General features: G+C 40.0%; 1 protein-coding gene across 1 annotated transcript in view; it reads left to right on the top strand.

Moving 5' to 3' along the window:
• The first annotated feature begins 7,323 nt into the window (after positions 1 to 7,323).
• gpc5a (glypican 5a) overlaps positions 7,324 to 12,717 on the top strand; it is an 86,687-nt gene continuing 81,293 nt past the window's right edge. Inside the window, exons 1-2 of the mRNA XM_077519710.1 lie at positions 7,324 to 7,628; positions 9,853 to 10,014. Coding sequence (XP_077375836.1) covers positions 7,493 to 7,628; positions 9,853 to 10,014 — 298 coding nt within the window. The 5' untranslated portion in view covers positions 7,324 to 7,492. The remainder of the gene's footprint in view (positions 7,629 to 9,852; positions 10,015 to 12,717) is intronic.

Genomic DNA, 12,717 nt, shown 5'->3' with positions numbered 1-12,717 from the left:
TAAAAGTAAATGACAGCCAATCTGACAAGCAGCAGGAAGTTAAAGGAGCAATTTCCCATGTTAGGTGAAGAACAAAGCTTTGAAGAAGACAAATAGTGTTTGTGCTTTCCTTTGGGTGCTATTAGAAGTGTGACATTGCTTCGAGTGCATGTATTTTTACTTGACTTCTAATGATGTGCAAGGAAAATTGAATGTCAGTCTGCCCTCAGTAGCATCATGCTGTGAGCTTCTCTGTGAAATGTTAGGCTTAACAGATTTGCGGACCGGAAGGAAGGGTCCCTTGTATATTAAAATATTTACTTGCCAGCAAAACATAATTATATGAATGGGATATGATGGGCAATTTTCCCTTTTGGACTGTATTAATGTGCATTTATAAAATGAAGCGTTAACATTATCATTAGTAATAGTATATTTTTTATTATTATTTTTTCAAACAGCTTTTCCCCATTCTGGGAATTTTGAGAAAGAACAAATATATATTTCATTTTTTAATTGGTCCATATGAATGGGTGTGGCGCTACAGCCACTATCAGTGTTTGAGTCAATCATAAGATTGAAGTCAGTAAGTTTCAAGAACGGCACATTTAAATGTAAATTAACACCACAAAAAAATAAGGTTGGTGATGATGGACATGATCAAAAATATATAAAAAATATATATATATATATATATATATATATATATATATATATATATATATATATATATATATTCATATATATATATATATATATATATATTTTTTTTTTTTTTTTTTTTTTTTTTTTTTTGCAGGAATCATGCTCATTTGTGCAACATTTTTGGGACTTCAAACAGTGATAAAAAAAATAAAATAAAATGATTTTGCTCACTGCGGCGTCATAAACTTCTCATCCACACCCACGTGCGGCATCAAGTTCTCTTTAATGATTGTCATAAAAAAATAAATAAATAAAAAACAGCCAGCGCTTGATTGTCTCACAGTCTCTCCTGTGGCAACATGCACACCATCCATGGATGAACACGTTTCATGCTCCCTCAGCCACGTCATGCGACACATTTTCAACCTGTCAGCTTCCATGAGCCTCTCGGTCACCAGGGACGCTCTCTCACTTGGGATGATTGCGGGTCTACTTTGGCTTTGTGTTGCTACGTTTAACATTGAACACAAGATAACTGCAGTTATTATTAGCATTTTTTTTGTTAAATAAAATGGCCTGTAAGTGTAGATACGTATTAGTGAAAGGGATTTTTTTTCTTTACAATATTATGTTCCCTGCAGCCTGAATTGCTTTTGTGCAATACAGTATAAATAAAGCAGCAAAATGCACCCATTTTTTTAATCCAAAATGGCCACCCCTGAGATGGAAAGAAAATGTGTGGATTTTGCTGCTTAATTCATATTTCACAAACATAATATTAATCAGAATGTTGTGTTTAGACTAGTGAGAACATATGACATATTATTGGAAAGAAACGTTTTGGATTGTCTTCCCTTTTAAGAACTATTCTATACTCTGTTAAGACCAAAATCAATGGAACAACATAAACACCAATACAATTTCTTGGAAAACACAAAAATACTTTATTTGTTTTAATCTTTTTTTTTTTTTTTTTTTTTTTTGGTCCAATGTTAAGATTCAAAGCAGAATAGACCGTCGTCAGGCGAGGTGAGTTCAGTTGATCCCGGGTCACAAGAGAGACAATGGCCAGTAAGGCCTCTGTAGGAAGAACAAAACAGGGACCCCCTGGGCTGATGGGCCCCTGATGTGGGAGGAGCTTAGCTATGGTAGGCCATTTTAGAAAGAAAGTACAGAAATGGGCGGAGAAGGGGATGTAATTTGAGTAATGGCACTGCAACATGTCTGAACTGTCCTGCACAGATGATATTTTGCACAAGTTTTAATTTTCACAAAATAAAAAGCAGCCTGAAATGTTGTTTCTCTATTACCTGCTCCAAACCCATTCCGATTGGTTCATGTATCATTAGTACTGAGAATAGGAGGCGAGAGATCTTATAAGGCGAGCCATGTGCTTTCATCTGATCCCGCGGGACATGTGAAGTCGAAAAGCTGCCTCGTGCCCCCACCCCCATCTCACTTCCATGCGGAAGCACCAGTGGCTTTGTGTGGGGGGTCGGGGGTTGGTGGTTTGTGTTGGGGTGGAGGCAGGGGGAGCGCCATCTCAGTTGAGAAACCAGGAAGAGGAAAAGACGGTTTTGTAAAGTAGGGTGAAAAGCAGAGGTGGCAAAAGTAAACACATGCTTATGTAGAAATGCAGAATTGTACAAAAAAAAAAAAGTTGGAAAAGTTTGCCGATTCAACTCCTTTATTTACTTAATTATTTTCTGATTTATGACATGTTGGTCATAAATGATTTCTGGAACAGACATCAAACATTTCTCTTAAATAAGAGCATGTATGGGGAATATTTCTCTTCTCCAAATCTGTTGCTGGCGTCGCTGCCTGGTTGTTGCTCCATTTCACTGCTGTTCATGACTTCATGTTTCCTTTAAAGTCGCTAAAAGATCTCAACCACCTATCATGATTTCAACTGCAGTTGGGTTGAGCTCGCTCTTGTTATTTTTTATTTTTTTTTATTCTTTTTGGTACCCGTGGAGATTGAAAATTAAGAGTAAGAAATAGAAAATATAGGTATATTCAAATTTTGGGAGTCAGAAGTAATAATACCAAGTTGTCAGAAAAATAAATACTCAAGTAAAACGCAGGTATGTCAAACATTGACCTAAGCAAGTATTCGTACTATAGTTACATCCCAAAACTGGTCTACTGTGAAGGGAGCTTACGTTTAAGTATATTTAGTTTGTTGTTAGTTCCCTCTGCTGGCCAGTTAACAGACTGTATTTACTGTACTGTGGCATACTTGCTTCTCCAACACGTTCTGATGAATCAATTAAAAAAAACAAAAACAAAACAAAACAAACCTATCTAACATCCACTTTCCGAAAAACAAAACAAAACAAAACAACAACAAAAGATTTTTTAAATCTGATTAAAATTTGCTGTTGAGGTATAAAAGGTTTTACATTGAGCCTTACATCTTGTCACAGCCCTGAAAATCTCTATTCTTTTGTTCATGAAATGGTTTTATGGTATTATTGTCTCCATTCAAGCCACCTGTTTGGTCTGTCAAGGGAGCAGCAAGAAGAAAATAATATTCTGGTAGGAAAAACATTGCCATTCTCAATCATTAGTGGCAGTAGGCTAATTGTGAATTTTATAGACATATTAAAGTGAAAACACTGACAAAGACGTTTGGATTATGACAAACAAACAAAAACATACTATATTTTAGATATTAAAATGAAAATGTCATTTAATTGATTGCTCTCATGGCTCTAGACAAACTTTTTTTTTTTTTTTTTTAAACCAGGAGCACCTTGGGCCCTAACCTGAAATTTTATGTATGCAAGTCCAAATTTTAGGGGCACACACACACTGTAAATTAACTGCTAAAGCAAATATTCATCCCACTTATTTCAACTATATTACTGATAAATGGGTTGAAGTGTGGAGCAGAAGGTTTCCTGCAAAATAAATGAATACATTCAAGAATAGTAATTAGATATATAAAAAATATGTAAATTTTAATGTTTGCACTGGCGTGAGTAGATGAAAATTGTCATTGCGCTGTCTCAAATTTTAGGGTCAAAATGCCATCTGGAGCCCTGTCGTTGGATGGTTGAAATTTTGAATTATTTTGCACATCCATTAAAATTAGAGTAGTGTTTTATGGATGTCTGGAATTAATCTTTTTTTTTTTTTTTTTTTTTTTTACATAAAGTTGCATTAAATTAATATTCTGGTTTCTAATGATTCACCAAGTGTACTAAAAGTAAATTACTTTATTTTCCTATTGAGCCTTTGTTTTGGAGAAATACTTAAATGAATCCCAGGAAATTAAGTAAATTAACTTTATGTATTATTCTCACTACAAGTAAACACGTACCTACATTTAAATGAAACAAGAAGCAACAGGTCAATTATTCGATGCACAGCATGCATTATCTTTAATTTGGCTTTAAAAAAACAAAAAAACAAAACCGAATGATAAAAAAAAATCCAAACAATAAATTTAAAAAACAAAAACGTAGTTCCACGTCAAGCTCCATTTGGGATTGTCCGGTACTGAAGATGATCTCATCAATGAAATCGCAGTTAGGTTAAATTTATCATGCAAGCTCCGTCGGGTTGTTTTCCTTATAATGTTTGAAGTTGAAATGTTAAGTAGTTTCTTTTCTCTTGTAGGTGGCCAAATGCGTCCGAGATGCAGTGCTGTGGGCTCGCAGCGTCGCTTTCGGAAGTCTCGTAGTTGATGTATGCAAATGTGGGGAGAGTTGGGGGTTGTAGCTACATATTTACGTTCAGTGGGAGCCGCCCTTCATTCACCCACATGGTTACCAACTGGTCGCCTTCGCGCCACTTTCCTGCGCCCGCAATCTTCTTCAAGCGGTGCATCGCAGCCGCACATTCACTCGCAATCGGCGCGAGTCACGTCTCGTCCTTCGTTTTTCCGCCGCGGGTCCAAAAGTTTGGCGAATTGTTGCGCGTTTATTCCGCTTTCGTCGGCCGCAGCGGAGTGCAAGCGAGTCCGAGCAAGTAACGAAGATGGTGGATTTCGGCTGGTGAGTGTCTGACGAGCGCATGTTTATCAGCAAGGAAGTCTGCTTTGGGCTGTTTTTAAGTCTTTGGGTAGTGATGGGAAATGTTATGCTGGCGTATCTGATGTGTATGGTGTGCGTTTGACCAACGTGGAGGTTGAAAAAAGCAAAGCGTTTGGCGCAAATTATGTTTTGGCGACGAAAACAGTGTAACATGAGGCGCATGGCAGCCCCCTCAGCTTCCACCATTGAGGGAATGAGGGAGATTTGAAAAGCTGTCCCGAGCTTTCGTCGCTGCGCTTTCTCAACTACTTCAAACTGCTCACCACGTTAGAACTGAGTTTAATACAAAGGCAGCGGTTTAATACTTTTTAAAAGCAAGCGTTGGAAAAAAATGCGGCGAATTGGCTGGCCAATTTCGAGTGCAGTGGTGTGTGAGTTAAAGTGCCCCCCAGAACAAAGCAGTAGCACATGGGGCAGGCTTAAGGCCGCGCGCTTTAGCATGCTAGCTTAGCAGCCTCATTTTATCCCAATAAAATTTCACCGTAACTTGTTTGAACCCAAACTGTAGACAGTGAAACAGACCTCTTGTTGTTTATTGCACGCGCCACTGTAGAGAAGCCAAATTGTAGATTTATTAATTAAATGGGCGTGTTTGTTGTTGGGCTAGCTAAGGCTAACGTGTATCATCACATGTAATATCGCCAAAACCTGAGTTTCAAAGCTCCAACTGCTTGTTTATAAAACTAACTCACACCTGTTCCACACCAGCTAAGATAAATGTTACTAAAAGACACTCCGCGCAAGAGGCAAGCGGCACGCTTTGCCATGTTTTCGTCTTGCTAACGCCAGCTAGCCGCGGCTAAGCTAACCTCCTCCAACAAGCGCAGCACGCAGCTGCCCGTTCTTCGCTGTGACGGCGGGGCTTTGTGTTGTAAAGGGGTTCGAAAGCACAACACGCGCGACAGACAGCTCGAATGAGCCAACACACGGCAACAGTTCTCGGGGTACGTTCGGATGGCGTCAGTTGAGAGCTATTTACGCTAAGGTTGGCGCACTTCTCGGCGCCATGTTAAAAGACGGTGGGGGAGGGGTGGACAGCACTCCCCGCGCACGCGCTCCCATGGAGCGAGAGAAAAAAACGCCGCTCATTCATTTTCTCTCAAAACTACGTTAGGCAATGACTTTTGATCAGAAGTTGCCTTGTTGAGCATTTGTACCTGTTGCAGAAGCAATCCTCACACATCTTCTGTTTTCTCCTTCCAGGTCCACTCCGGAGTGGAAGCAGCACAACCACGAGCTCATTTCAACCAACACTGATCAGTCTGTGTATTGTCAAAGTGCTTACAGTGCAGGTAGTTCTGTGCAATACCTACTGCAGTGGAGGCACTTAAAGCAATATGCAGACACGTGTACAATCACCCCCAACATGCATGTGTGTTTTGCAAAACTGTCTTTGTGCTAAGGTGCATCTAGTGCAGATAGTGAAATAGACTAGCACCTACTGCCCTAAGTGCTCCTTCTGGCATAAGGGGCTGTGATATGCGCCACCAGACCAATCCTAATTTCTAATTGGGCTCAAATGTCTTGCAGTTCTCTGCTAGTTTTGCATAGTTGCACTACAAGAATAGATGAGTTGTGCAAATCTATGCAAAACTGATGGTGGCCTGCTTGCTCTCCACCTGTTTGGATCTTTTGGTTTTCAATGTGGCATCCCCGCAATCTCAACTCCATAATAAATGCTTTCTTGTGCCAAGTGCAATGGCAGACATCTTTTCTAGGTCTCCTCATGATGTTCCATGGGTTCAGCAGTACTAAAGTGCTTATAGTGCAGGTAGTGCTTTTTACCTATCTACTGCAATGTGAGCACTTGAAGTATTTCTAACTAACAGGCTTATTTGGAAGCGTGCGTGTTCAACCATCCTAAATTATGCTTGTCATCACTTGGTCAGTTTTGCTGGTTTGCATTCAGCTTTAACTAGTGTTTGCTGTGCAAATCCATGCAAAACTGACGAGGTGGATGAAATATCGCTTGAGATTTTGTCAGATTCTAATCATTCTTTGGTCTTTGCATATTAACACGATCGCATGTAACACTGATTTGTGGAGGCGTCCCTTTTTGTGCAGGTGGGGATTAGTAGCAATGCTATATATTTTGAGGTATTGCACTTGTCCCGGCCTGTATAAGAAAGAGGATATGGGCAAACAGACTTCAACTGTGACCCAAGTGCTCCTCGTTAATTTGTATTATGTCATGTTGTGATCTGTGACCTTGTACAACAGAACATAAATGTAATTCTACAATGTTGATTTTTGCTGATGTGAATAAAGGTAGTTCAAATGGCTTTGCTTTGTTTGGCTTTGTCATTACTAGCATAATTGTCAGTTCAGTATAATGTTAACCATGATTGCTTATTAATAGTTTAAACTGACCAGCTCTTAATTATTTTGTTGTATAGTTGCATAGTGCTTAGCCTACTAATAAGTCCAGTTGGAAAATGTACATCGCATTGTATACAAAACACTTAGAAATATCTAAAATGTGGCCTGCAGTTTTGATTCAATATTTTGCAAACCACTTTTAAAAAAAGAAAAAAAAAGTGTGGTTTCACTTTTTGTCCAGTAGGTGGTGGCATCGCGCTGTTGGCCACCACAGAGCCAAACAGGTAACAAGAACCGCCTCTGCCAACTTGTGTTGCATGCTTTTTGGAGACGGGGCCACTCATACCGCTGTAACTTCGTGTCTGACTGGATGTAAGCCCTCTTCCATCGGTTACTTGACCTTGCCCCGCATCGCTGCCATGTAACCTGGTCGCGACTCACCTGAGCGGACAACAACACTTAACTTCTGGATTGTATATGAACAAGCACTTCTCAAAGTAGTTACGATGTGGACGAGCCGCTCTTTACTGCTGGCGTGTTTGTGCGCCGTTTGCTTTGGGAAAAAATGCGACGAAGTGCGCAAAGTTTTTCAGCTTCGGCAAATTGGTCCGAACCAGATGCTGCCTTTAGGTCCCAGGCCAGGTATGTGTGAGCTTCATGGACTCAGCTGAGCGAGCCATTCAAGCTCGCTACTTTGTTTAAATGTGGATGTACAATTTCCATACGAATACCCGTAAACCAGATACTAGCGCTTGACACAGACGACATTATTGCTGTCAACCTGTCGTTTTGTAATGTTCAAAGCTGTTATAAGGCGCGTGTAATTTTAATCACCTTCTTGAGTTAGGTTTATGCTTTTGTTGTCCCGGGTCTATCTATAGCTACTTAATATGTGACTGAATGATAAACATCACTAAACACATGCTCTTAGTCATGATAATTCCCTCCATATGAGTGTACTTAAGCATTGACACAGAGTGTTACTGCATCTAAGCAAAGGATTATATTGTTGAAGTGTTACATTTTTGGGAGAATAAACATGTGCGGCTTCAGTCAAACTTTTATTTAAATTCGTGATGAAACTTCAGATGTAAACTGAATGTAAACGCTGACATGCAGTATAGAATTTACATGTTGACTACGACTAGCTCTTTGCCAACACAAACCACTTCCCTTCCAAATGCTATGTTGTGGCAGCACATTAAAATGTCAGAACAAGCCTCAAACCTCGATTTCAAATATGGACGGACACTATAGCTCAAAGATGCTGCATGAATTTGCAAAATTGCAGCCTTTAATTAATTACTTTACATGCGTCATTTGGTGACTTCTATGGCATCGCCACTTTTGCTGAAATTGATACAACTTCACCTACTTTTCCTTTTTGAAGGCAATTGCTATTCGAAACATGGAAGATATAAAACATTTCCTCTGAGTCCATCAAATATCAGCTATCATTGAGAAATGCAGAGGATTATAAGTATGAGCTGGTGAAAAATAAATTCCAATAATCGAAGAGTCTCATGTCTGAGGCTTCCCGCCAGATTATGAAAGGTCAGCTATAAGATATTTTTTTCTGCAGTATCTAAAATAACCTTGTGTGTGTTGTTTGAAATGAGCATATGTCCGTGTAGTGTGTGTGCGTCAAAGCAAGATGGGTGAGCACTGATTTCATGTTGTTGTGGAAAGAGCTGAAATTCCTCCACGTGTGCCATCACATCATGTTGAACCTCACTAGGAGTTGATGGTGCCTTTGGCCGAATCTCTCTACCCTGTCTCAACATGCCCGAGGACCATTTGCAAAGGCTTCGGCTCGCTTTCAAGATGTTCCACTTGTCCTGCATGGGCGCACTACAGATTGTTGACGTTTGATTGTACTGTAGTGGAAAATCTGACACATCTCTTGTGATGTGATAATGTCACATATCACAAAATCAAGATGTTTGGGTTTTCTTGCTCCAGTCAAGTCGTTATCACTTGTGTATTGCTGAAAAAGCATGACCATTGTTGTTTTTCCTCTACATCACACACACATTTATGTTCTTAAAGGGGAAGACAAACCAAAAAAATATATTTTTTGACAATAATTTGTTCTATGCATCCCCAATATGGTATTCTGTTTAATATTGTGTTAGTGGAATATGAGTTAAGAGCAAAATCCAGCCGGTTTTATTCATATCGGGGGGCAGCCATTTTGCCACTTGCTGTCGACTGAAAAATGACATCAATGTTGCTCAGGTCTCAGGTTACAACCAATCACAGCTCAGCTTCAGAAAACAGGTGAGCTGTGATTGGTCGTTGCCTGAGCTCTGAGCAACAATGATGTCATCTTCATTCAACAACAAGTGGCAAAATGGCCGCCCCCTGAGATTGGTAAAAATGGCTGGATTTTGCTTCATAACTCATATTCCACAAATCTAACATAAAATAGTTTACAACCACAATGTGTGGACAAAAAAGCATTTAAAACATAACGGCTCAAAAAAAGATAAGGATATTAGACTTTGGGTTAAAATTTTGAGATAAAGCTAAATTGAACTCTAATCCTTTCTAGTGAACTCAATTTGACCTTCTCTAAACTATTTACTTGATATGTCCAACATGTCCAATGTACTTTTTGCACAACTTGTTGGTTAACAAGAAGATGAAGAGCCAAAATTCAAAATAAGTGTTACTAAGAACATCCACTTTTATGACCTTCCGTGACTCCTACAGTGTTTCTGTGTCTGTGCTACAACCTGCCCAAGACACTCACAATATTTAAATAGCTCAACACAGTATTAAGAACTGTCCAATGTAAATTAATATGTATTTTTTTTCCTGTAGTTGGGTACTGATACATCTTTTTAAATGTGAAAACTCCCAGGTTCAGATCTTCAAGTATGCAGGTCTAAAAGCCAGACCTGCTGCACCAAAAAGATGGAGGAGAGGTACCAGATAGCGGCGCGCGGGGACATCCAAAACCTCCTTCAGACCTCCAGCTCCAGTCTAAAGTTTCTCATCTCGCGCAACTTGGCCGCTTTTCAAGGTAAGACTCAGCTGGTCGGACACACCGATCCCCGCTGAGGCATTTTGAGGTGTTAAATGGAGGTGATGTGGGTGCTTTGAAAACAGAGTGTCAGTGTGGATGTGTGCAGTGAGGCCCCCCTTCAAAGCAAACAAGAGCGTCTGTCCTCCTTCCACAACTACCAGTACACTCTGATGTGGAGATCAGACAGGTCGTCTGCTTCTGAAAGAGCCCCAGGAGGCCTTCACTTGCAATGTGTCCAAGTTAAACCGTATTGCACTTGAACCGGCAGCTCACACTTCTCCGACCAGTCGGCATGGGTTACTTTTGTTGGGTTTGTTTCTAGAAGCAGCTTCTTATTAAATCTTTTTGGGATAGTACTAAATGCTATATTTGGGGCAGCTTTTAGATTAATTCTTGTCCAGGGCTACATGTGATAAACTCTAAATCGACTCCAGTACTAGTGTGACTACAGCAACACCTCAGTGATATTTGTCTTACCATCTCTTGGCTTTATTGTTATTGTCATGCTTTATTTTGTTGATACAAAAAAAAAAAATCCCCACTATCACCAGCTGAATTCTTGTACAAACCTCTTTTCACCCCCTCACACTCATGTTTATTTCCCGCAAAAAGTGTAAATGTGCCGACAGGCGTCTTACGCTGGGATGGCAGCGCATGTTCACTGCTGCCAAACCAAACTGAAGTTCCCTGTCAACATCAACTCTCAACAAACATCGGCAGCTGCTTCCATCAGGCTGCGCTTACTAGCCAGCAGCTGACTCAAATCAGATGATGTCAGACAACTGACTGATCTAAGATGAAAGGTTTAGCATTCGGTTTCTTCTTCATCACAAGTATATTAGCGTGGCAAGATTTTGAAATTTTATTGAATTAATTCAATTTGAGTCAGGTTTTGATTATTAGCACAACTAGGCTACTTATATATCACAGAGGCTTCTGAGCCTTTGAAAACGTTGTAGGGGCACCATGTATGGGAAGCACTGAGGGACAAAAATCACACGTAGATTCTTAACAAAGTGGGGCAAAAGCTGTTTTTTTTTCTTCTCTCTCTGCCAGTGAGTAAACATAAAAGAAATGCAAGCATTGAATCTGTCTCTCGTAACCAGGGAGTACTCGACAATGTTTAATTGATGTCAGCTGCTTATTCATATGAAAGTATTGTTTTTGTTTTGAACTGTCAAACGGTTCAATATGTGATTAAAAAGATTTCTCTCGCTCCTCGACTGACACATTTTCGGAGCAAGTTACAGACCAGAAATAATACTTGACAAGCTTTTTTGATCTAATTTCCTTCTCAACATTGTTGCTGTGAAGCGGGGATGGTGAAACTAAATGACCGCCCTTCCATTTTTCAGTTCAGTTTGCAAATGATTGGCAGCCTGTACTGTAATTGCACACACAACAGTGACAATGAAATAAGTGGGTTAAAGCCAATGTAGTCGTTCAATAACACATCCTAATCTGAAAGTATTAGAAGAAATGCATGGTGTGTATATATATTTTCACATGGTAGGATTATAAAACCATGTCACCTTTCAGAAAAGTGCTCAATACGTTAAACATAAAGAGCAACAGTAAGCACGAGCTGATAATTACAAGCGGAGCTTCAAACCGCGACTCATCTTGTTGCAACGCTTCGTTACATTTTCCACATTTCTTCAGAGCAAGTTGCCACAACGTCTTACTATCTCATCCTGAAACCAACTCGGACATTGCCTTTTAAGTCGTCTCACAGTGCCAAACATACATCTGGCCAACTGGGATAGTAAAAATAAAAAGACGAACACCAAGTAGTAGTTGGCCTTTTGAGCTTCTTCCGAGAATCTTATCTCCTCTTGTCTTCTGTCTGAATGTCTCCCAGGATGGAATGTTTTCATATGCTGGTTTTGAGGTCTCTGCACAGCGCCCGTGCATACACACACACGGCCGCACACAAATACAAACACGTGCAGCCTGCTGAGCCGAGCTTCAAGAAAGACTTTTTTCTCCATCCTCTGCAGTTTTGTCTTCCTTCCATGACAACCAAACTGTTCCGTCTCAGCTCCATGCCAGGCAGGGGGCAAATAAAACCTGGAGACATAAACCACTGTGAGTCAGCTGTTAAGATCATGAGGACCCATTCAAAAGAATGTTCTTATAAAGTTGTCAATTTGACCTTTCTGCATCCTTTGTGAGGCCTTGAAGGAACAGAGAGGTCATTGGGGACTGCTTACCAAGCAGCACTGGTAGCAACTAGTCAAGTCAAGTCATCTTTATTTATATAGCACTTTCAAACAGCTTTAGTTGTCACAAAGTGAAACTCGAAATCAACCACAAAAATTGGTTGACACATTTTCTCAAAACATAATTGTAAAACCACAACTGTAGTCAGTGACACACAGAACCATGTTTGTCCTCTTCCGTGGCAGGTGCGTCTCCCAGCAACAAATGTGTGCTAAAGTGGCCAAACAGTTCAAATGTCGAACTTACATGGAGCAATATACAAAAATAAAAAGATAGCTAAGGCTTGGGTCCACTTTAAATTATAGAAGGACAAAAATAAAGCAGGAATTATTGTAAAATGGAGCTGACTGATCTTGCGAACAGGTACATGGGAACGTGTGAGCGCACAAGCCGGCTGGATGACACATAGATACTACTAGAGGTGATGTTTTTTTTAGCCACTGTAATACATCCTAACACCACTAGTTCAAACACATT

This window comes from Festucalex cinctus, chromosome 4 (assembly GCF_051991245.1).
Source record: "Festucalex cinctus isolate MCC-2025b chromosome 4, RoL_Fcin_1.0, whole genome shotgun sequence".
NCBI lineage: Eukaryota > Metazoa > Chordata > Actinopteri > Syngnathiformes > Syngnathidae > Festucalex > Festucalex cinctus.
Note: the sequence above shows the minus strand (reverse complement) of the source record. Positions and strands in the feature narration are given on the sequence as shown.